At 43.2% G+C, this 25,658-nt stretch overlaps 2 protein-coding genes across 3 annotated transcripts; one reads left to right on the top strand and one right to left on the bottom strand.

The window, feature by feature from the left end:
• Nucleotides 1-1,013: 1,013 nt before the first annotated feature.
• nrap (nebulin-related anchoring protein) lies at nt 1,014-19,325 on the top strand. Of its 2 annotated transcripts, XM_080475832.1 has the most exons (43): nt 1,085-1,324; nt 1,651-1,745; nt 1,886-1,973; nt 3,186-3,290; nt 3,863-3,970; nt 4,103-4,210; nt 4,292-4,396; nt 4,478-4,585; nt 4,660-4,767; nt 5,372-5,479; nt 6,465-6,581; nt 7,183-7,287; nt 7,471-7,578; nt 7,774-7,878; nt 8,068-8,166; nt 8,298-8,402; nt 8,483-8,590; nt 8,674-8,781; nt 8,880-9,077; nt 9,826-9,930; nt 10,026-10,124; nt 10,238-10,342; nt 10,424-10,531; nt 10,613-10,770; nt 11,250-11,403; nt 11,507-11,611; nt 13,651-13,749; nt 13,930-14,034; nt 14,124-14,231; nt 14,337-14,450; nt 14,610-14,807; nt 14,985-15,089; nt 15,301-15,399; nt 15,520-15,624; nt 15,713-15,820; nt 15,902-16,213; nt 16,307-16,411; nt 16,625-16,723; nt 16,836-16,940; nt 17,057-17,164; nt 17,289-17,600; nt 17,983-18,138; nt 18,220-19,325. In XM_080475832.1, exons 1-43 carry the CDS (start codon nt 1,259-1,261, stop codon nt 18,520-18,522), a joined length of 5,427 nt encoding a protein of 1,808 aa, XP_080331958.1. In that variant the 5' UTR covers nt 1,085-1,258; the 3' UTR covers nt 18,523-19,325. The 2 variants fall into 2 exon arrangements, with proteins under 2 accessions (XP_080331959.1, XP_080331958.1); XM_080475833.1 differs by lacking the exon at nt 3,186-3,290 and having other exon boundaries at nt 1,014-1,324.
• On the bottom strand, nt 18,821-25,658 carry habp2 (hyaluronan binding protein 2; the record flags this gene model as incomplete). The annotated part of the gene is made up of 13 exons (XM_080479544.1): nt 18,821-19,588; nt 21,057-21,199; nt 21,322-21,459; nt 21,566-21,708; nt 21,787-22,018; nt 22,692-22,783; nt 23,054-23,222; nt 23,826-23,942; nt 24,123-24,242; nt 24,320-24,430; nt 24,507-24,593; nt 25,478-25,490; nt 25,608-25,658. 13 exons carry the CDS (start codon nt 25,656-25,658, stop codon nt 19,433-19,435), a joined length of 1,572 nt encoding a protein of 523 aa, XP_080335670.1. The 3' UTR covers nt 18,821-19,432.

The raw sequence follows: 25,658 nt of genomic DNA on the forward strand, positions 1-25,658 counted from the left end.
TCAAGGTGACGTAGGGATCACGTTCATATTTGTCAAAGACCCCTCTCGCACTGGGCCACACGGTGGCGCAGTGGTTAAGGCTTGCAGTGAGAAGGTCACGGGTTCAAATACCGGCTGGGCCTTTCTGTGTGGACATTTTCTCCCCATGAGTCTCACAAATGCACCTTAAATTGGGTGCGACTGTTCTGTGATGACTTTAGACCTTTTCAGGATGCAGCTTCACCTCAGACTTAGTTTGACGATGGCCTAACTGGGATAAACTGTTCCTAAGGATCAATAAATTACCAATGTCCCATTTTAAATTATCCATTTTAAGAGCACTGAATAACTTTATTCAAAAGCAACGTTGATCGCGCACACTGACTCTCAATGATTATGCTTCCAAATGAAAAATAAAACCCTTTTAAAAAACAACCAACAACCAATTTTATGTTTAGAAAAAGTCACTTTGTCGTCAGATGGGATGCCATGAAAGTAGATGTACTGTTTTCATTATAACACCTGATAATTAAACTTTTTTTAACGGGGAAGCATACAAATCACTACATCACCGTTACATGAGGGGAAGTAGGAAGGTTTCTGTGTGAAGAAGATGCTCCTACAATAACACTGACTCAGCACATTTTCTTTCAGAAGATCCAGCTCAGTTTATCTGATGATCAAAATGATTTGTCTCTCTGACCTAACGGATAATAAAAGAATATGCTGCTCAGACAAGACAAATGTTTATTGACTATAGAGGTTTCTCTGCTCCAGTGCTTGTTCTTTTTATACATTTATTAGGAGCCTCTTCAAGCATCCATGGTTTTGTCTGTAACAACGTCTGATGACGTTAACAAGTAAAAACTATTACACACCGAGGAACCCTTTAAAGTCTTAACGTCATGCACGCATGCCAAAAGTTGAACTCGCCATCCAACTCCGGAGTATTACACATCCACAGTGACATCTGAACTCTCTCTCTCTCTCTCTCTCTCTGCTGATGGACGGCCGGACTCAGCCACTCCTCTGACGGGGGGCATGGAAGGGGGGCAGAGCCAACCTGGGACCTGGTGTCAAGTAAGACACAGTTTCAGAGCTCCGCAGCCACAGAGATAAGTTTGCCGCCAGCAGAGACACTAAAGATCACCGCTGCCTGTCATTTACTCGATTGAACTGTCGCCCCGGCTGCTCGACTCGACGTTTGGCTGACGATCCCACGCCAGGTCCATCGTTTTGTCCCTGAAGGTCTTGTGGGGAAAAGGACGAGCGGCTCACCATGCAGTCCTGCGCCAGGTGTGGGTTTGTGGTCTACCCAGCAGAGAAGATCAACTGTATTGATCAGGTGAGACGAAACTGTTAGTTTTGGTTATTTTCAACCTTCTCAACATGACACATTTATTGTTTGAGAAAGGAGTATATAATGAATTAATGCACATTACCCTTGAAATCTTTAATGTGCCACAATGAGCACATGTTTGTATGAACCATCTCTTCCAGTTAAATATCCCGAATTCAACATAGTTTACATTTTTCTACCATAGAATTACATGAGACAACTAACTAACCTTTACTAACCCTTGGATTGTAAAATAGGAGGAATGCACATGAATTCAATTGGAGTCACGGTTCAGATTCTAAGATGATGTCATTTGTCTCTCGTTCGCCCAGAACTGGCACAAAGCGTGTTTTCATTGTGACGTCTGCAAGATGGTCCTCACCGCTAATAACTTCGTCAGCCACAAGAAGAGGCCCTACTGCTCTGTGTAAGCACCATATTGGAACAATAAGAATAAGAATAATAATGGATTAAAAGACTCATCTGTTGGTATTATTACGTCCGTCTCTCGTAATTTCAAGCGTTGGCGCTCGCTAACCCTCAGCTGGATTTACCTCGTCCCTTTAGGCACAACCCCAGAAACAACACGTTCACCAGCGTGTACCAGACGCCCGTCAACATCAACGCAAAGAAGCAAAGCAAGGCGAGCAGTGAGGTGAGACGACGTCCGGTGGTTCAACAGACACAACGGCGGCAGAGACGTGAAATATCTGGGCCCCCCCCCCCCCCCCCCCCCCCCCGATGACTCAGTGTGTGTTGTTGACATATTAGTCACTTGTCCATGTCCCGGATTATCGGCCTGGGGTGCCAGAGATTATGGGATTTGAGGCTTTGGCGTCTCTGAAATGGAGATTTTCTAGAAAGTGGAACAGACAAATGAAACATTCGGTTGCTATTTTCCAGAAGGCTTCTGTTAAAAGAAGTTTTAAAAGTGTTTTTAGATGTTTTTCTCGTCACCACATTGGTGCAAACGAACCCCAACGTGACACGGACTACTTTATTACTCAGATCACCTCAAACACGTCTGGATCAACAAGCTCTTTCTCTGAGAGCGGCGTGCAGAGAAGTGGCCGGCCGACGGTCGTCTGTGGTGACGGTGGCGGTTTGGAATGGAGAGTGGGCCCCGTGGTTATTTCTGTTCGCCTCACGGAGGCAAGACAACCCCTCGGCTTAGCCCACTTTGTGCCTCCGGAGGGGCTAAAAATGTACGGCGAGAAAAGCAGCCTCACATCCCTTTTCCTCTCCGCTGCCCGCCACCTGTTTCTGTCTGTCTGAGGTTGCCTGTGTCTACACAGTTAATCCAAACGCTCCGTGTGCTCATATGAGCAGGAGGCTGATGAGTTCGCCGCTGCCGTTGCCGACCGGGGTGAGACGGCGATATGTGATCTCTGGGGTCGACTTGAATTTAATGCTGAGTGACCCTTGAAAGCCTTTTCTTAGTCTAAACACAGACACGGTTTATTTTCACCTTCATGCTGAAAGATTAAAAACAACTCCGGAACAATCCAAGTCACTTATTTGCCCGATCTTCGCTCTAATATTAGTTTTGGCCGAAGAGAGATTAACAAACCGGATCTTTCTCTCCAGATCTTGTTTCCTGCTGATTGCAGGATCTCAATTATAAATAGCAGCCAAATTTCACCGTTTTATTATTAAGCATTTGAGATCAAGTTCTCCGGCAATTCAAAAATAGGATGATTGCTAAAGTTAGAGCGCTCATCCTCATCCTGCTTCCTACGTCGATGTGAACCGTCCCACCCGTCCCACCCGTCCTCGTCCTGCGTTGTGCACGCGCCCAGTGTGTTAGTGTGTGTGTGTGTGTTGTGTGGCCTTGGCTTAATGCTTGTCGTCCGTGTGCACTCTGTAGCTGAAGTATCGCGAAGATGGCGAGCGCTTTATGTCCACCTTCCACTGCGCCATGACGTCGGCGGAGCTGGAGAAGGCTCGCCTCGCCAGTCACATGGCCAGCCAGGTGAGCTCCCAGACGGGCAGCTGGCCAGCGCGGCCAGTCAGAGGGAGTTCCAACTCAAACTAAAACCTTTGCTTTTGTCTTGGTTGGTGACGTGTGGATAGTCGTGTATCTCACAAGTGATCATTGAAGTGGGCATTTTAACATTCTTCAACCCATTAATCTCACCTCTGCAGCACTATTTGATCATTGTGGCCGACAACTCTGGAAAGCGAAAAGTTTATCGTCTGAAAATGTTAAAGAAAAAAACGTTTGTAAAAAGACACGTTTCCACTTTTGCAGATGTGCATGTGGCATGAACATTTAATGTGATTTTTGGTGCAAAGCGACTTTCAGGTTCTTTACAGGCATTAAAGGTGTTTTGTGTGTGTGTGTGTGTGTGTGTGTGTGTGTGTGTGTGTGTGTGTGTGTGTGTGTGTGTGTGTCTGATCTAATCAGAAATTGCATCACTGAAGAAAGCAACTAAACCTCATTTTCTCTCCTCTCTTTGGTGTGTAACATGGATTTGGACGTTCACGCGAACAAAACAAGTTACAGAACAATCTGAAATGAGTTTGTCGTTTCTGTGAAAACAGGCCTTTCAGTCTCAGTCCGAGTTCTCCCAACAGCAGAGCTGGTGTTCGGGGATGTCGGCCAGCCAGGAGGTAGTGACAATGTCTCAGTCACAGAAGACCATCAGTGATGTAAGTTCATTAACTCCATTAATAAAACGTCTGGCGATATAAAGTGTCTTCAAATGGACAAAAAAAACGTAAAATAAACAGGAAACACATCGACCTCAAATCTCAACGGTCACCGATTCTGTGCGTCTGCAGGTCAACTACTCTGAAAGCCACGAGCAGTCCAAAGGAAAAGGCAGCTTCCCTGCGATGATCACGCCGGGATACCAAGCTGCCAAGAACGCCAACACTTTGGCCAGCAGCGTGAGTCACAGTGTTTTCTCTTCACCACGTCGCCGAGGCGACGGACGTTTGATCACAGGAGGTTTTTCCTTTCCTCCTCAGCTGGAGTATAAAAAAGGACACGAGGAAAGAGTTTCGAAGTACACCACGTTCGTCGACCCGCCGGAGGTGCTACTGGCCAAGAAGCAGGGACAGATCGTCAGCGACGTACGCCGTTTCCTTCAGCCCGTCACAGAAACTCTCGTTTCTGTTTTACTCGACCTTTGACCTGCATTTGTCCTCCTCCAGTACGCCTACACTGAGGAATATGAGCAGCAGCGAGGAAAAGGCAGCTTCCCAGCTCACCTCACGCCCGGATACCAAATGTCCAAGAAGGCCTCTGAACAAGCCAGTGATGTGAGTGGACACGTGCGTTTAAAAACACTAACGCAAATCCCCGCGTGACCACGTTTTTGATTATGTCGCACCAGATAAAGTACCGCCAGATGTACGAGCAGGAGTTGAGGGGGAAAGCCAGCGCCGAGGCAGGAGCAGCAGAGTTTGCTCACGCCAGAGAAAATGCAGAGAACTTCAGCCAGGTAGGAAAAGTGACGCCGTTTGGATGGAACTGAACCTAAGTTCTATCTAAAGGATTTAATAGGTATTTGTGTATTTGTGGATCGTCAACAACCCAGAGAGACGTGAAAGCAGGACAGAATAAATGTAATAAAGTACCTGCTTCATTTGTTCTCATTTACAGTTCAGTTTTTAAAAACAACCACGTAATCAAGCACAAAGTCGTCGTTTCACAATCGACCCTTCACATTCAATTGTGTCATTAGTAGATATTCAATTCAGTTTACATTTTTTAAATATGTATAAATATATATATTCTCAGGCAAATCACTATCATAAACAAAGATAAAGTAGGGATCTTCTCTGTTAAAACATTTAAAGATATTGGCTACAGAATGTAGATCAAACCGTTTGGATATTGTATGGATATAATAATCAATTTGATTTTAAACATTACAAAGTATATTGCATGTTCTAAATTTTATCTTCGTATGAGTAAAATAAAACCTAATTAACCCAAAAGTCCGACATGAATGCAGTTTTATGGTTTTGATGACTTCCATCGTTCCTAATTGAAGATGAACTGTTGTTTGCAATCCTTTTTTTTCGTCTGTGTCTTAAAAACAGATTGCCTACACTGAAGAATATGAGCAGCAGCGAGGTAAAGGGAGTTTCCCCGCCATGATCACACCTGGTTATCATCACGCCAAGAAGGCTCAGGAGCATTTCAGTGATGTGAGTACAATAGAGACAATAGAAAAGAAAAAAACAAACATGCTATGTACTTTTCAAAGCTGTAAACATCTTTGACAAACAAACACTGACCCGACAGTCTAACGTGTCGCCGCTGCAAAATGATGTATGTTGTGGAGTTAAAACAGGATCTTGTACTTGTTTGTTCAGCCGTGTTGTAAAACGCTATCGCAACATTGCAGAGGACCGTGTGTAAGACGCCCGGCTCCATCCGTCATGTGGCCTTGTCAGTGACAAACAACAGTGAGGCGACGTGCCGGTGACGTTATTCTTTTAACTCCACACCCCGACTGAATTAGACCAGTGTTTTAATGCGCCTCTAATTCCACGTAAACCGCGGTTCTCCTAAAGCAACCCCGGAGCCACATGTGGCTCTTTGGTCCCTGAAGCTTTCACAATATGTCACGTGAATACACATTTTTATTTTGTCATTTTCCCTTTCATGTGCACCCCACACTGATTTTTTTTCAAAATGGTCTAATCTCCAGCTAAATAAGATAAAATACCGGAAACGACCGGTATAACAGCAATTGCTAAAACTGGATAAAATAGCTAAAACTATTAAAAAATAAACAAAAAAATACAGGAAAAATGGTGACAGCGAAATGATTAAAAAAAAATTTCCAGCAAAAGAAAAAAAAGGGGAAAAAAATAAAAAAAGGAAAAATGAAGAAAAAAATGAAGAAAAAAAAGCTAAAGCAGGAAAATCAATGAAAAGAAAAATTCTATTAAATTAAATCAGTTAAAATTAAATTAAAACAAAATTACTAAATTGTAGCTTCACTCCATTAGTGCAACCTGCTATTTCCTTTTTCTTTATTCCAAATTATTAACAGGTTTCGTGGCTCCAGACAAATTTTAATTTGGTGTAAAAAGAAAAATGTACGAAATTGCGTCTCTTTTGGTCATAAAGGCTGCAGAGCCCCCCGTCCTAAACACACTGACCCACCTCTTATCCACCCTGCAGCTGAAATACAAGAAGGATTTGAAGAAGATGAAGGGCACGTCACACTTCCACAGTCTGACCTCAGAGGACAACCTGACATTGATGAACGCCCGAAAAATCAACAAGCTCGTCAGTGAGGTGAGACACTTCATGTGGCACTCCTGTGCTTTGTTGTGTGACTTTCCAAAATCCACGTGACACAACAAGCTGCCTGGATGGGCGAGACGCTCGAGTGTCGTCTGTGTGTGGAAGAAGATCCACCGTCATTTGCGAAGCGTTTTCATGATAAATATATACCGCCGCCGCTGGCTGCCGAATGCTTGAAATAATGGAGGTACTGTGTCACTTTCCAAGCAGACATGAAGCCACCCAACGTGCATTTCCAGCATTTGTAGCATGCCCGTGTGGTGAGGTTACGGCTTGGCTCCAAGGCCGTGGGGGGGCGACCCATCGAACGAATGTTCCGCCACCCCGGGGACACTGTGACACAGAAATCTGAAGCCCATTAAGACAAAAAAATAACAAACGCATTTATTTTTAAGTTACATTTAGTTTTCTGTGCCGTGTTTTATGAGTAATTATTATTATTATAAGTTATCATTTGTGGCGACTGATTAGAAGCAGGCACGTCACCGTGTTGTTTATTTAACACTAACATGGGAGGTCAGTCTTCCGGCATCTCAAAGTGTCTGAGCTGATCTAATCTAACAGCTTTTTTTTTTTGCATGTTCACTCACAGGTGGAATATAAAAAAGACTTAGAGAACACCAAAGGACACAGCATCAATTTCTGCGAGACGCCACAGTTTCAAAATGCTGCCAAAGTTGCCAAGTTCACCAGTGATGTGAGTCCAAACGTTTCTACATCAATTCACAGATAAACCTGAAGTCTTAGATCTTGGTGATGGTATGAAGTTAAAATATTTATAATCAAACTGTTTTTTATTTTTATGTATTGTTACTATGGTTTTCGTAAGGATTCATCCAGGCTTTTATTTATTCATTTTTTTTTTATATATTTTGGATAGAACAAGTATAAAGAGAAATACATCACCGATATGAAAGGCCATTATGAAGACTCGGGTATCGATAAGAGGACCATGCACGCCATGAAAGCAAGGAACCTGGCCAGTGATGTAAGTGGTTTGTTTTTGTATTTCAACTAAACTGTCTTTCTCATTTATATTCTCCCTCTTGACAATAACGTCCTGTAATTCATAGAAGTCAATGAAATGTCTCCATATAGCTGTTTGAAATTTTAGTTACCAAAGATGGACATTGAAGACATCATTTTGTAATTTGACCAAAAAATAATGTGCTTTGTATTTCAGATTACATATAAACAAGGTTGCGAGCAGGAACAGGGTGAATACAACTACCCAGCCACCATCACTCCCGGCTACCAGAGCCAAAGGAAACTGGATCCACTGAAAGATGTATACACACACACACACACACACACACACACACACACACACACACACACACACACACACACACACACACACACACACACACACACACACACACACGACATTTATTAACCCTTGCTGTGCACACTCATGATTATACAATGTCCTCTTATTATTATTTATTCAAAATGACTTTTTTTTTTCTGGCTGCAGAAAAACTACAGGCAGCACATCGACCAGGTCAAGTACAAGTCGGTGACCGACACACCCGAGATCCTTTTGGCCAAGAAAAACGCTCAGCTTGTCAGCAATGTGAGTAAACAGCACAAACACGGCACTTTGATTCACTTCATCTGGACTTCATGGCCACAAGTTGGACTTATGATCACTGAATGATTGAATGAAAAGTTTCCTGATTCGTGTTTTCCATGTGTCCCTCTCAGTTGAATTACAAATCTGGCTATGAAAAGACGAAGCATCAGTACACACTGTCCCAGGACCTGCCCCAGATCCAAAAAGCCAAAGAGAACGCCACCTTGTGTAGTGATGTAAGTTTACACATAAACACTGAGCTTTTTTTTTTTTTTTATCTTTAGGTAATATTCCACCATTTTATCCATTGCTCCAGATTAAATATAAAGAGGAGTGGGAAAAGACCAAGTCTAAAGCATGCGACATCGGCGTGAACGACCTGAGTGTTAAAGCAGCCAAAGCTTCCCGGGACCTTGCGAGTGACGTGAGCAAACCCAGGATAAAAATCCTCCACAACTGGCTGCAGGGTCTGCAAACCTAATGCAAGCGGTCGCCCGTGTGTTTCAGATTAAATACAAGGAGAATTACTTGAAAAACAAGGAGAAGGCGGTGGGCATGAACGTGAGCGACTCCAAGACGCTGCACTCGCTTCAAGTGGCCAAGATGAGCAGCGACGTGAGCAGAAATGAGTTCTCTATTAAAGAAATCTAAGTTATTTAGAATGAGGATTCCGATCACATGAATACACGCTTCTTGTTTATTTACATCTTCAGATTGAGTACAGGAAGGGCTCCAAGGAGAAGCAGGCCCAGTTCAGCCTTCCTCTGGACATGATCAACCTGAGCCACGCCAAGAAGGCTCAGGCGCTCGCCAGCGACCTGGAGTATCGCACCAAGCTCCACGACTACACCGTCATGCCTGACGACATCAAGGTCCAGCAGGCCAAGAAGGCGTACTCCCTGCAGAGTGAGGTGAGGAGGAAAAACTAAAAAAAAACACCTTCGATGGAGGGTTTAGATCAGGCGTCTGCAGTTTTCATGACCAAAATAATCGTTTTTTTGTTTTTTTAAATTTTATAAATGCACTTTCTCACTTAAGATATTTGACGCATCTGGGCTATTTTAGCTGATTCAGCTATTTATAGCCACTGTGAGTTTCCTAATGGTGAGAGCAGTTTTAGCTAAATCAGCAATTTTTAAAAAGATAATTTTTCTTCTTAAAAAAATATATTTTTCCTTTTTCATTTTCCAATGTGACCTGGGTGACAGTGCTCAGACTGCCACCCCCGGACACGGATAAGTGGGAGAAGATGAATGGACTTTTTCAATTTTATTCTTGTCTTTCCCTTTCCTTATTTTTCTTTTTTTCTTACCTATTCTAACAATTTTAATCACTTTAGTTTTTCCCCTGTATCATTTCACTTTGTTCAGTTTCATGTATTTTATCCTCTTTTTTTTTTTGCCAAATATTCGGTCTATTTTAGCTGTTTAACTTTATTTCACAGTCTGAAGATTAAACCATATTTGAAAATCCTTGTGGAATGCAAACAAAAATAAAATTAAAAAGAGAACGTCTATTTACGAAGAATTGTCTGAAGGCTTCAACAGAGAGAAGTTGAAGTGGCTCCAGGGCTTCAGGTTTAGAGTCTCAATTCAAATGCACAGAAATAGAAACGATATGAAATAACGCTTTGGTCCATTTTTGTCCTCGGCTGCACAGAACCAGTATCGCTCGGACCTGAACTGGATGAAGGGAGTCGGCTGGGAGGCTGAAGGATGCCTCAACATGACGCAGGCCAAGAAGGCTGGAGAGCTGCTCAGTGACGTCAGTGGAAACATACAAACACGGGGAAAACTCAGCACACGGTTTAAACTGTTGTACTTTATTATCTTTTTTTTTTTTTTTTTTTTCAATTTCAGAACAAATACCGTCAGAAAGCAGACAGGATGAAGTTCACGCAGGTGGCGGACGATCTCTCCATCAAACACGCCAAGAAAAGCCAGGAACTGCAGAGTGACGTAAGATTATCACTTGTGAAGCAGGAGACGATTCAGTGTCGTGAGTCTTACAGTATACATATATATATATATATATATTTATACACATATATTGCTTGTGTTTGATGATCCAGTTGACGTACAAAGCAAACACGGAGCAGATGATACACCGGTACACCATGACCAAGGATGAGCCGCTGTTCAGACAAGCGAAGGCCAACGCCGACCTCCTCAGCGCGGTGAGTTCACTGACCGAACCCACCTGGCTTTTATTTCTCTTGACACGGATGTCATGTTTGTTTCTTCATTTGTTTCTGCAGAAAGTGTATAAGAGTAACTGGGAGAAGCAGAGGGAGAAGGGCTTCGAGCTCCGTTTGGACTCTTTATCTATCCTCACAGCCAAAGCCAAGAGAGACCTGGCCAGCGACGTGAGTCAGCGAATGGCGTTAGAGCAGCAGCCTCAACACTCCCGACCGAATACTGAGTTGTTACTTCTTGTTCTTGTGCAGGTCAAATACAGAGAGAGTTACGAGAAAAACAAAGGCAAGGTGATCGGCATCAAATCGGTCAGCGACGACTCTCAGATGGCCCATTCGGCCCTGGCCACCAAGCTGCAGAGTGACCGCCACTACAAGAAGAAGTACGAGGACAACAAGGCCAAATACAGGTGAGGGCGTCTACTTTCATCAAAATCATCAATTCTTTTTTTTTTTACTAAAAGGATTCGAATGATATCACAAAAGTGAGAAGGTCTGTATTTCCATATGACTGTATGTGGCCGAGCTTTTGGGCCCTCGTGTTTGATGTGTTAAATGACCAAGTCATAGGAAGGGAGTTGTGTGTAGTTGTGTAGCTGGAAGGTTTAAGAATTTATTCACCACAGCCTCGACCATGTTCTCTTTAAATCATTTACTGTGAAGGACAAGCTGATAACAGATGACATGCAGCTCATGTTGTGGATTAAACAGCTGTGCTGAGAGTTTTTTTGTGATAATCATGCATCAGAATTTATCAATAAGAGTCAGATAGTATTATATTTAGGCTCATTATGAGAGGTAATTATTGACCGAATTTAATATGATGGACTGTTAAACAGCACCCTGGTGTTTCTCCTTTCTAACTCCTTGAAATGAATCTTGCCCGCAGCGTTTCTCTGGACATGCTGAACATCAGCCACGCTAAGAAGGCTCAAGACCTGGCAACAGACACCAACTACAGGACTTTCCTCCACGCATACACCACCCTTCCAACCGACATGAAGGTGGCCTGGGCCAAGAAGGCCTACGGGCTGCAGAGTGACGTACGGCCCAGCTTGTATTCACTGATGTGATTAAGACAGCAGCAACGTGGAGGGGATGTGATTTGATATTGAAATACGTGTTTGTATGTGCGTTGAATTGTAGAAGCAGTACAGGTCCGATCTGAACTGGATGAAGGGGGTCGGCTGGGAGGCGTCCAAGTCTCTGGATGTTCAACAGGCCAAAAGAGCCGGAGACCTCGTCAGCGAGGTAACGTCTGCAAACCAGATTCAGCAAGAGATTTAAAACAAACAAACATTTAGATCAGGGGTCTGCAGCTTTTATTACCAAAAGAAACGTTTTTCCACAAATTAAACATTTGTCATATGTTTATTATCTCAAATTCAGAAAAATATATATATATATATATTTTTTGCATGGATATACCCGCTTTAGGCGTTTTATATATCTGGGCCATTTTAGCTGCTTTAGCTATTTATAGCCACTGTGAGTTTCTTAATGAGTAGAGCAATTTTTGCAATAGGAGCATTTTTAATTATTTTTTCTTCTTATAATTAAAATATAAATTTTTATTTTTTTGTTTTTCCTTATTTTAATTTTCCCCTTTTCTTATCTTTTCTGGTTTTCTATCTTTTTTCTTCCTTTTCCCCCTTTTTTCTTTTCTTCAAAAAAAGCCATAACAATAAGTTTATTCATTTATTTTTTATCATTTTCTCCTGTATTATTGTCGTAGTTTTAGGTATTTTTTTCATTCGTTCTGTTTATCCTGGCTGTTTTAGCTTTTCTACTATTTGACAATTTGGAATGCAAATAAAATAGAAATGATAAGAGAACATTTATTTACAACAAATTTTCTGAAAGCTTCATGGAGCCGCTATAGAGGAGCTGATCCAGAGCCGCAGGTTGCAGACCCCTGGTTTAGCTCATGAAGCCAGTTTTATTCCCTCTCATGGTGTTTAACCATTTCTAACTGCTATCAGTGTATATGTGTGAAGTATGTTGGTGAGCGAGCACAGTGCATGGGAAAGTTGTAACTGTGATTGTGCAACTTGTGACTGGAAGGCACATAACTGGGTTTAAGGCTGAGGTCAGAACATATTTAAAGAGCGGCGGATCATTGCTGCGCCCTACAAACTGGGTTAAGTACGCGGACTATACTGGGCCGCTGTTTGCGTATAGTAACCGGACCCATTACATGTCAAGTGTATCCAGATACACAAACCAGGGCTCCACATTTTATTGTTTGTTTTCTATTTATACACGTGGGCTTTAGCCTGTAGGGGACAGGCATTTTACCCTCAATATGGAGTAAATTCCCTGCATGAAACGTTTATTATAACTAATTTAACCAGACCCCCATTGCTATTTAGGTGTAGTTGTGTGGAAGACTGACTGAAACGTTCTACAGTGAGGAGGTACAATCATAAGAGATATTAAAGTCTTGATGAGTCACATTTACTGCAGACTGGAATCTCTGTACTCTATTCATAACCACACGATAAGCAGCCACATATTTAAAGGGTCATTCCATTCAGCGGGGCCAACGTTAGACTATGAAATGGAATACTTAACGCAAATAGACACAAGCTCCATCTGAGCTGGGCTTTACTTTTTTATGTGTTTTCGTTTGTGTTTTCGTTTTAATTTTGCCTGCTTTATTTCCTGCTTTATTATTTATATATAAATATATATACACCTGTGCATGTAGTAACGTGGTGCAGTGGGGTTTGGTGTACATCAGAGAGTGAAACCGTTGATTTGGCATGAATGAAGTTTTTAGGTAGCGCTGTATAGCCATATAATAATAATGAAAAAAGTTACAAAAAAATAGACAATAAATAAAAATAAAGAACAGAAAATAATACTAATACTAATAATACTAATACTTATACTACTACTACTACTACTACTACTACTACTACTACTGCTACTAATAATAATAATAACAATAATAATAATTTTATTTAAAATCCAGAGAACGGGGATAAAACTACGTTTAAAAATGGAAAGAACATGTTATTAAAGGTCCAATGTGATAAGAGGAATAAAACGTTAAAAATTCTAACACAAAAGAACTTGATGAAAGATGAAAAAAACCCTGATTAGAATTAATAAGACGTGAAAACCTTGTCGTTTTAAAGCTGAGCTGAAGCAGTTCCACCATTTCTTGCTGATTTTCTTCAGATCAGAAAAGGGAATAACGAGTGAAACCTACTTGGAAGCAATGTGCCAGCGTCTCCGTCTTCTCACGGTTCATAGTAACGTCGGCTTTGTGTCTTTCTCTCTAGAAAAAGTACCGGCAGGATGTGAGCTCTCTGAAGTTCACCAGTGTCGAGGACACTCCAGAAATGATGCAGGCCAAACAAAGCAACAAACTGGCTATTGATGTAAGTAAACACCTGCCATTAGGAAAGCAGGGTTAATTCATTTTCACTCAATATGTGTATAATAGGTTGAACTTGCAGGTAAAGTGAGACATATATGAGCTGGGGCAGACGTTCATGCACTAAGCCTTTAAAATCCTTGCATTAGTTGATCGTCTCGATGCCGCTCGCTCTCCTTTGCAGAGGTTGTACAGAGAGAAAGGTGAAAACATGAAGCACAACTTCACGCTGAGCGGAGAGCTTCCAGAGCTGGTGCAGGCCAAGCTCAACGCCTTCAACATCAGCGAGGTAAAAACAAAAAGAAATGCTGATCAGACTTCCCATTCAGCAGACTCTTTCTCGTGTGGAGTTCAGATTTACCCCTTGTGTATTTCCAGAGCCGCTACAAAGAATCTTGGACGAAAGTCCGCGACGGAGGATACAAACTGCGACTGGACGCCATTCCCTTCCAGTCCGCCAAGGCCTCTGCAGACATCCTCAGCGATGTGAGAATGCACGACTTCGCATTGACACACACGCCACCGCGGTGACAGCTTTGATAATTGAACTTGTTGCGTCACTCAGCGCCGCTTCTGCTGTGCCATTTTCAGCAAAAGTACAAGGAAGAATTTGAGAAGACCAAAGGGAAGATGATCGGGCTGAAGGGCCTGCAGGACGACATGAACATCGCCCACTCGGTGAACGCCAGCAAGCTTCAGAGCGACGTGAGTGATTCCCAGCGTTGATGAGAAATTTGACAAGAGTAATCGATTGAGTTTAAAAGGAGTTTGTGTAAACCAAAGACGGTTTATATCCCATCAAACCTGCAAAAAACACTGTAACACTACCTTTTTTATTATTTAAATCCACGTATTTCCTTCCAGATTAAGTATAAGAAGGATTCTGCAAAGCAGCTCTCCAAGTTCCATCTTCCCATGGACATGATGGAGGTGGCACACGCTAAGAAGGCCCAGCTGCTGGTCAGTGACCAGGACTACAGACTGTCCCTGCATCAGTACACCTCGCTGCCCGACGACATGAAGGTGCAGGCGGCCAAGAGGGCGTACGCTCTGCAGAGCGAGGTGACAGGGACACTTCTTACAGTCACTTTATACCAGTTTTTACTTTGCTGTGACATTTGAAATCGAGACTGATGTGAAATGCAAAACACCCAACAAACACGTCTGTAAATGTTTGTCCAAATAAGAATGTGTTGAAGAATTCAAAAATAAATTCCCGTTTTCTCTCTCTGCTGATAGAAAGTGTACCGCTCTGACTTGAACTACCTGCGCGGCGCAGCCTGGATCGCCACTGGAGCTCTGCAGATTGAAGGCTCCAAGAGGGCCACGGACCTCATCAGCGATGTACGTTATTCTTGTTTCATTCGTTTTTATTTCATTTCGATTGTGGGTAACATAACATGTCCACACAGGGATACATAGAAATATTTTTCTGAGCTTATTTCTTGTATCTTTGAGGTCTTTTGCGGACAAAACAGTGTATTTATCATGCTTTATACTTGATTTGATATCACTGTCAAACTCTCACGCACAATGTTTTTTACCTCTTCTGCAGAAAAAGTACCGTCAGCAGCCGTACAACTTCAGACACACGTCTGTCGCCGACTCTCCAGATATCGTCCACGCCAGACTCAGTGGACAGATCACAAATGAGGTGAGCGCTGGTAATGAACGCAGTAATTCCCCTGTCATCGTTTGGCACATGTGCCATTACTGCGCGTTCACCATCTACATGAAACTTCGCTGATCGATTCCATCGATCTCTCTCATCCAGCGCCTGTACAAAGAGAAAGGAGTGCATGACCAACACAACTACACCATCACGGCCGAGAGGCCCGAGATCACGCAAGCGAAGATCAACGCGGCTAACTTCAGTGAGGTAATGTAATCCATGCCCTGTGCAAAAAGAAAGAAATGATATATTTTGTGTGTCGTTCTGAGGGAGATTTTCATGCTTTCTGCTGCAGATCAAATACAAAGAATCCTGGCACACTCTGAGGGCTCAGGGCTACAAGCTCACCATGCAGGACATCCCCTTCCAGGCCGCCAAGAGCTCCACAGGCATCGCCAGCGACGTAAGATCATAATGGAGAAAAGCAAACGCTTCCCCGAAGACATCATGACAGTGAACTAACTGGCCTCCGCTGTCTCCACAGTACAAGTACAAACACAACCATCTGCTGGACAAGGGCAAACACATCGGGGTCAAGAGTGTTTCGGAGGACCCGCGTCTCCTACACTGCCTGCAAGCCGGCCGGCTCGCCAGCAACCAGGAGTACCGCAAGGACGCGCTGATGGCCAGTGGGCAGTACCACCTCACCCAAGACATGATTCACCTGGTGGAGGCGAAGAAGGCCCAGGCGCTGGCCAGCGAGCAGGACTACAGGAAGAAGCTGCACGAGTACACCGTGCTCCCCGATGACATGAAGGTCAAGTGGGCCAAGAAGGCTTATAACCTGCAGAGCGAGGTGAGAGGAGGAGGGGGGATGAAGTGACCGGAAAGTGTGAAATGATGCAGCTTAACCGACATGTTTTTTTTTGTTTTTTTAATCAATGTCTAGAAACTGTACAAGTCAGATCTGAATTACATGAGAGGCGCGGCCTGGGATGGAGTCGGTGCTCCGCAGCTGGAGTCTGCAATGAAGGCTGGACAACTACTGAGCGATGTGAGTGGATGTTAGTCAAAACTGAGCACATGGTTTATTCAGGTTTCATCAATTTATCCACAGGTCAGTTCAGGTCAAATCTTTTGCAGGTCACCACAACTTAGTCTCGTGTTTCTAATGCGGTTCCATTCTGCTGAGCTAAGTTCTGGTTTTTGGTTTGCAACTCTCAAGACACTTGTGTTGAAGCCTACGTTGCTCTCCCTCTCCGTGCAGAAAAAGTATCGCCAGCTGCCAGATAGCCTGAAGTTCACCTCAGTCACGGACTCTCCCGATATCATCCATGCTAAGACGAGCTACCAGCAGTGCAGCGAGGTAAGATCCAGAATGAAATCTGCTGAAGAAGTAATTGGATTGTTACTCCCTCCCCACACAAGGCTTGACAGGGAAATCATGCACACGTTTTTTTGTCTTTCGTCAACGTCAGAGGCTCTACAAATCCGGAAAGAATGACGACATGCACAAGTACACCTTACACCCAGACGATCCTGACTTCGTGAGAGCCAAGGTTAACGCCCTGCAGATCAGCGACGTAAGACTCAGATCAAACGTTTCTTGCAAAACTTATGTTGAGTACATTTTTTATTTTTATTTTTTTAAATGTCATTTTGGTAATATTTTCATCTTCAACCCTGTTTTCCCATGAAGAAAGTTTACAAGGCCTCCGGGGAGCAGGTGAAGTCATCCGGCTATGACCTGAGGCTGGACGCTATTCCCTTCCAGACGGCCAAGGCCTCCAGAGAAATAGCCAGTGATGTGAGTTCATGTTTGTTATGTCGTAGTTTGTTTTGTTTTTTTCAAGCAAGCACATCATCTTTTGTACTGTCAAATGAAAGCGCCTATAAAAAAAAAAAATAAAACCTCTTCCTCGCTCTGACAGGTCCGCTATAAGGAGTCGCACCTGAAGGAGAAAGGCCAGCAGGTGGGGCTGCGCTGTGTGGAGGACGATCCCAAGATGGTGCACTCGCTGGCGGCCTCCAAACTCCAGAGCAGCCTGGAATACAAACGGCAATCCAAGGAGGATCACGGCCACTACAAGATGCACGCCGACCAGCCGGAGTTCCTGCAGGCCAAGAAGAGCCAGGCCCAGGCCAGCGACCTCAGCTACCGACACAAGCTCCACGATTACACCTGCGACCCCGAGCAGCTCAACGTCAAGCACGCCAAGCAAGCCTACAAGCTGCAGAGTGATGTGAGTCTACTTGGATTTCTAGAGTGTCAACAACAGAGGTTTTAATAATAATAAAATTTTATTAAATCAAATATAAAATAATACGTAACAACAAAAAAGAAATAAACACAAAAACTAATACTAATAATAATAATAGCAATAATGATAAAAAATAATAACACGCACACATACATATGATAATATTACATGTAAAGACAAATGATAAATAAATCACTATATTCAAATGTAATTTTATGCTTTAAGGAGGATTTTCTACTGTTACCAAGAATATTGTTTTTCCATTTAACATTTAACCTTCAAATTAAATGTCGTTAACGCTGCACAATACATGTTGTTGTTGAGCTACGCAGAGAAGATAGTGAATCACTGTGAATTATTGCAGGTGAACTACAAGTCGGACCTGAACTGGATCAGAGGAGTGGGCTGGACCCCTCCTGGCTCCCATAAGGCCGAGCTCGCCCGTCGGGCTGCAGAGTTGGGTCTGGCGGAGGGTGTCAGCACCGAGGAGGCCATTGCAAAGTATCAACACATGATGATGGTAAGAGGATACAGAAAACTAGATTCATACCTACAAATATCCCTGATCTTTCAATTGCAATCTTCTCCTGTCATCTCTCAGCTGCATCACCAGCAGCGGATGGAGCAGCAGCAGCAGCAGCAGCAGCAGCAGCAGCAGGCGTCTGAACAGGTGGAGACCACCGAGGAGATCCAGCGAGGCGTCAACATGGACGCCATGGAGGTCCTCCACGTGAAGAGGAAGAAGACCTCCCAGACCGTCCAGAAGAAATCCTCCACCACCACGACTTCGTTCACGTCGATGGAGAAGAAGTCCAGCAGCACCTCATCCTCCTCGTCCTCCGCGCTGCAGAACTCCGTTAAAATGTCTCTGTCGAATAAAGCCGCCGCGATAGAAGACGCATAGACAAGGGGGCTTTTTGTTTTTGTTTTTAGAAACGACGCTGTTTAGACACAAAGACGGGCACTTTTGGAAAGTGTGGTTAACTTTTACCGAGAGATTTATTTTACTACTTTGAAGCTATCGTGTAGTTATGTGGAACGCCACAGTCTGAGTGAGTGGCCGCTGTTGCAGTAATGAGCTATGATGTGACGTTGGTTTGATCGAGGAGGGGATAAAGTATGTTGAACGAGGATGGGAGTATTTGTTTGAGGGACTGCTGAGGTATGTGCATGTGCTAAAAAGAAGGGACTCCAGAAGAATGTTATTTTCATACGTAGATTTTATCACTTGTGAGCGGGTTGATGCGCCAGTGAAGGACCAGTTTCAACCGCAGTTCAAGAAATAACATCGATTTGATGACAGTGAGGAAAACAAATACTGAAAATGAAAGTTACCTGCTGTTGTTTGGTTTTTTTAATCTGTATACTGGGTGTGTTCATAAGATGACCAGCAATGCCAGATGCAAATAATTTTCACTTCTTTTTTTAATTTTTACTGAACAACACGATGCGGTTAAAACAAACAAGGAACAAGCAAAACCGTGTTGCGGCCGAACGGGTCTGATCGTCTCGTTCACGCTGAGCCAGGCTCAGTGGGAGAAACTGAAATGATGTGTGATCTACTTTTGTCTGGCAGGTTCAGCTTTGTCAGTTTGTGACGGTGCCTCTTGTGACTCAAAGCTGGGCTGGGAGTAAATGCTTGATTTCATTGCTGATAAAATAAACTTTTTTGTTGATTTTTTTTTTTTTTTTTTTTCAAAGCACGCTAAGCTGTCGTCCTCCGTTCTTACCCTACAAAGAAAAACAAAACCCTGATATCTAAGTACAAAAGGCCACCACACGTAGGACTCGATTGCATCTCAGTTGGCAGACATTCAGTTCATCTTGGTTTTGATCCAGTTGAGGAACGTATGAATATTGGCATAGACCCCGGGCTTATTCCTCTGACCACAGCCCTGGCCCCAGCTCACCACCCCGCTGACGTAGTGCGTCTCGTCCTGCTCACATACCAGTGGACCACCGGAATCACCCTGCAGGATCACAGACAACAAAAGACTAAATCACAATACATTTGTCAGTGAAAGTGGCCATTTGTTTGCTCCAATACAGCGATTAAAAAAAATAATAATAATTTGTTTAAGTGTGGACGACTTCCTCTAGTTCAGGGATCTGCAACATTCGTTGACCAAAAAGCAGGTTATTCCCACTTGACAGCAAATAAAATCAACCTGGAGCTGTTGGGTTAACCTTCAACATGGAGATGTCTGTGGCTTCCATCTCCTCCTTCTCCAGCTTATGATCCCAGCTGGGTGTCTGATGACAGGCAGTGTGGACACGTTGACGGCCTGGACCTTGTTCGTACCATTCAACTAATCCCAGGACGTGTCGCACTCTTTGGAGGTTGTGGTCCACTTCCTTGCGGCCTCCCCCACGGTTTCCTGGATGTTTCCCATGTTGCCCCTTGGTAGGTTGACTCGGTTCTGATTATCCTGCCTCTCTTTGATACCATCCAACCACACACTGGTCCAGCCTGAATAACGTCCCTAAGTTGGTGTTGTGGACATATTGAGCTAATTTCAGGCTCTTTCTTGGCGTACAGCTTGATGTCATCCATGTAGAGAATGTGGCTGATTGTTGATTCACTCTGGAACTAACATCCACAGTGTGACGATCTGACTGAGGGGGTTCAGCCTGATGCAGCAGTGATGACATTACATCTCCTTGGTACGTGACACACTTGATGTCAACTTGAGTTGGCTTCCAAGGTCGTCTTCCACAATCCCGTGACCTTGTAATGTCGTTGCGATGTGTAATGTACTCAATCCAGGCGGTGTACAGTTTGGTCGGTCTATTCTTGCAGTCTCTGTCAACCAGTAGTTGACGTTTGGCTCTTCTAGTGTGAGTACCAATTCCTTTCAGTGCCCCACTCATCTGTTGGGCCTTACGCCGGTTGAACTTAGCTGCTATGGTGCTTGACAGGAGCGTCTGTGTTGGACAGAGACAGGTTATTGGTTGGTTTTTGGATGAGATGGTTCCTCTCATGACTGTTCTGGCCTGGGTTCACCACTGTGTGAAGTCAGCTTCTTCAGCCAGTATGTACGGATCATATCGGGCCGGGCGGTTGACACTGTTTCTTGGATATCAGCCACAGGGACGTTCACTCGTTGAACTTGCACTCGGAGGTTACGGTTCTCAGGTTCACACTCCATTGGCATTACTGTTGTAGGCTGCTTCTCTTTCCCATACAAGTTTCCAGTATGTTTCCATCTCAGCACTTGGTGAGTCTGACCTGCTGCCGTTGAAGGTGAACCTCACTTCTACCGCTTTTCTCTTTACCAAGTGGCTGCAGCCATTAGCGTCTGTTTATTAGTTTCAAGTTTACACTCATCAGGTTCCCGTTCAGCCGCCAGGCTTCCCTCCATGCTGGATTTATCTTAGCCTTCCAGGAGCTGATGTATTAACTGCCTTTGCTGGCGAAAACAGTAAAAACACACTCACCTGGCAGGAGTCGACCCCCCCCTGTAAGATGCCTGCACACAACATGCTGCCGTCCACCACACTCCCGTAGATCTGAGAGGATTTGCATCGGTCTTCAGCGATCAGGAAAACGCGAGCGTTCAACAGCTGTGGGCTGTAGCTCTCTGAAAAGTGGGAAGGTGATGAAAATATGAAGACGCGCACGTTTTTTTTTTTTTGGGGGGGGGGGGGGGGTATCAAACAACGTGTGACAAGTGTTTAGTGGAGAAAGCATGAAAAGCATTACTGCTTTCAGTTGCTCCCCATCCAGAGATCACGCATTCCTTCCCTGCGGGGAAAGGCCGCTCCGGCAGACAGGCTGTCCTCACAAAGCGAGTTTCCTTCGCGCAGTACGGACTGTCTGTGACCTGGAGCTTCAGCAGAGCTGCAAAGAAAATCAGCAACTTTTTTATTGATTTATTGATATTAGTAGCCAACAAATAGTTTAATCACAGAAGAAAAGCCAAACACGTCTGATACACGTGACGTACCAACATCATTGTAAACCGCAGAGGGAGTCGACCTGTAGTTCTCATGAACAATCGTCTGAATCACCGGGATGGTCTGGTCCATTTCCTCCTGCTTCTGAATGTTCACCCCTCCCAGCACCACCTGGTATTCCTTGCTTGGAAGACTGAAACAACAGGCACGGATCCACGGCGTGAGCGTAAAGCACGACGACATTGGAACATCATGAAAGTGGCAAACCCACATGCAGTGGGCGGCGGTGAGAACCCAGCAGGAAGCGATGAGGATGCCGCCGCATACGTGTCCGTAGAGTCCGTTGGAGCCCCTGATTCTGTCCTGCAGTGACACTTGCCAGGGGTGGGCGCCTGGAAAAGACTTGCTGCCCCCGTGAATCCTGGAGGTACGGACAGGCTGGGATTTGCCGCACTGGGAGAACTGGGTGCCTGGATTGACGGGCGCGGGGGTAGGGACTGGAGCTGCCGTAGGTCAGATAGTTAGTTAGTTTTATTTCGGTTGTGTTTTCAATCAAAGCGGCAAACAAGGACATCATTACTAAAATGTTGCCGATTTTGTACCATCAAAGGACTGCAAGCAAAGATCAGTCATCAAATACAAAACGAAATGACAGTTTAAGTTAGAAGTCAGTTTTTGGATAATAAGTAAATATCAAACTAACAAGTCACAGCATAACTTTAATTAGTTTACATCTTAAACTCTTTTGGAAAACACACAGTTCCTTACTTTACAGGTTTCAAACATTAACGCCTCACTTAATTTCTAATGTTTTTAAATACATCATTTCTAATGTTTTTAAATACATCATTTCCAAAAGTTTTAATGTGAATGATTGTATGAAAAGCTGATTGGTGGAATCCCGGTATCCTGCTCCATTTAGGATCCTAATCGCTCTTTTCTGCAATTTGATTATTAGAGCAAGTTAGTTTGATATATATTTCCCTATATTTCCCTGCAATATGTCATATAAGGCTGCACACGTGTAGACATTTATTATTCAGTAAGTCTCCAGTTTGGTAAAGAACAGTAATAGACTTGGTGGAGTAAAGAAACACGGTCTGTGGAGGGAGACGGTGTTTAGAAGTCATGAATTCTGAAAATACTCAGACAATTCAGAGTCCTGAAAGCGATCACCTGTGGAGCATTTCCTGACACTGCAGTGGTCCCAGCTCAGCTGGCCATCCTTTTTAATGAAGCACCAAGGCCTTTCATCACCATCGGGATTCCTGGAAAGAAAACAGACATTTCTCATGAAAAAAAAAAATAAAAAAAATATTAAGAACTGAATAAAGCCTGTATATGATATTGTCACGCTAATGTTATATACAGTTTAAGTCTATATGCTTTGAAAAGAAAAGAAAAAATAAAAAACCCAACCGATAGACTTTCTCTGACTTTGCTCACTTTTATAAATAAAATTGAATCCGGAGACTGAATAATACACGACTTGTATTGAAAATGAAATGTACAAATGTGATTAGTAACCAGGCAGATACCTGCAGTAGTTCTCCTTCAGACCATCAAAGTCTGAATAGGTAACGAAAGGATCCTCCCCGTTTTGAGTAATGAAAAATGAATGCCAGTCCAGACAGTCCTGCCCTTCCTCTGTCGTACCGACCATACCTCTGTACGTCTCTCCGTTCCCATCGTAGCAGTCAGTTGGAGCTGGAACATATTAAAGTTCATGTTCAACAGGAATCTAACTGGACATCAGACACAATAACAATAATATGTTTCACTCCTGCTCACAGGGATAACACTCAGGAGCTTTTTTAGGTTTTAGTTTACGTGAAATTAAAGTGTACAAATATTATTCAGAGGAGCAGATCCTACAGTGGAGTAGAAAACGTGTGCAAAAATGTGTTGTTTAGCAACAATATAGAATTTAATACACATAAAAAACACTAAGACAGTTTGTTGTTTTTTCTAATCCAAAAGTGTCCAGAGTCAAATATATTCAAATGTTTGTAGTGAAGTACAGCTACTCTTAGATCACATGAAATTACAAAATCAATAAGAGACGTTCAATTAAAATTTTATAAAAATATCTTGATGTGACATTTATTTGAAGTACATTGAAGAATATGAAAATTATACTACTGTAGCTGGGTTTCTTTCTTTTTTTTTATAAAAGAAATGTATATACGAAGCAGGAGAAACACACACACACACACACACAAAAATTGCAAAGTGAACATTTTGCTTGCATATTCTTATTAAGAAAAAAAAAAAAACCTATGATATTTCAATCGCGCGTAAGACTTTTACCAATTCCACATAACTTCCCAGTGAACCCGTTGGCACAGGCACAACGGAAGCGGCGGTTTCCTTTGACGCAGGAGCCTCCATTTTTGCAAGGGTTGGGTTCACAGGGAGATTCTGGCACTGATGGACACAACACAAACACCCGGCCGCCGCTCAGAATCACTCACTGAAAGCTTGTGGCGCAGAGAATTCTGTTTTCAACATTTTGTAGATAAAAAAAATAAATAAATCCAAAGTCTCATAATATTTTCACTGTAGTTTTCTTCAAATATGAGGCGTCAGGAAGTGTAAAAAACTCACGCGTGTTGCACTGTGGACCCTGGAAAGGGGGTTTGCACTTGCACTCGTAATATGGAGGTTTGTTCATGTTGACCATGCAGTCGCCAGCGCCACAACTCACGTTCTCACACACGTTTCTCACTGCGGAACAAAAGACGACATGTTGAGACTGAGCCCAGCTTAAGATTCACGACAGTCGACGGACGGGGGCGTCTAACCTTTCTGGCACCTTTTGCCCATATAAGGCTCGGGACAGACGCATGTGAAGTCTGTAGGAGACTTCGTCACGCAAGAAGCCCCATTGAAGCAAGGGTTCGGATCACAAGCATCTGAGGACAAAAAAAAAAAAAAAACAATCAGAGAGATCTTACAGGTGGCCCAATGGCGCAAAGTCTGGAAACTTACTGGCCAGGTCCAGGAGGTCAAAGAGCCAGTCGTTTAAGTCCCACGTAAAGACGGTGGAGGTCTCGGTGGGGAGGGCGCCGTAATCATCTGTGAACAGTTTCACAACAGGAGTTTTGCAACCTGACGGTCTGTTCTCATTCCAGGTGAGGAGGGGAATATTTGCATGTTTGGCCTCTTTGGTGTCAGTAGTGAGTCTCCCATCTTTCGACAAGCTCTTTTGAGTTAGTAACTTCTGACGTCTCCGGGTTCTGCTGTTGTGTTTATGATTCAACCTGCCCTTCCTTCTCCTGTTGTCTGACTGGCTGCTTCCTGTTATTGGAGTCGCCACAGCAAATCAATGCCACTTGCACTGTGGACTCGGCGAGTTTTCATGCCAGACACATTACAAAACGTCACAACAACTGACCTCTCACCGGATTATTGTATTTACCAGACTGGAGAGGCTGACATACATATATATATATATATAAAACATATAGGAAAAATGGCAATGCTTAAAAGAAAATTCCAAATTTGCAAAAAAATGAAAAATTTACAATTATAAATGTAAAGCGTGATGGCTTAATTTAAAAAGTTTTGTATTAAGAAAATTGTTTTAATATCTTTTAAGATATTCACAAAATAATGATGATTAAATGAAAGTTTAAAAAAAGAACGGAAAAAGAAATCAGAAAAAAAAAAAAAAAAAAAAAAATCTAATAAAAAAAATACAGAAATACAAGCAAGTTAATGAACCTAAATTCAGAAAGATATTATATTTGGGGTTTTTTCCCGTCGTTAACCTTCATCAGAATTATGCAAATAAATACGATTTTGTCTTTAGCGCTGAAATCACACCCACTCGTTTGCCTCACATGAAATGTTCCTGCTTCTCCATCACACTTCTTAACATCACAATCATACTCAGCAAAAGTGGCACAAATACTGAAGCGGAGCGTGTCGGCAGCGATGAGCGGAGGAGGAACTCTTACAGTAATCAAAGAGCTGAAATGACAAAAATCGCAACCAAGAACAAATCAGGCAACAAAAACTCGTCGCTTATGAGTAAAAACCTGCATGAAATGTTCCTGAGAAAGACTTTCCAGGGCGAAGCAGACTTACATGAGCAGTTTGCACGCTGAGGAGAAGCAGCAGAGCTCCGGCAGCCAACAT

Source organism: Lipophrys pholis (assembly GCF_963383615.2).
Source record: "Lipophrys pholis genome assembly, chromosome: 1".
In the NCBI taxonomy this organism is placed as follows: Eukaryota; Metazoa; Chordata; class Actinopteri; order Blenniiformes; family Blenniidae; genus Lipophrys; species Lipophrys pholis.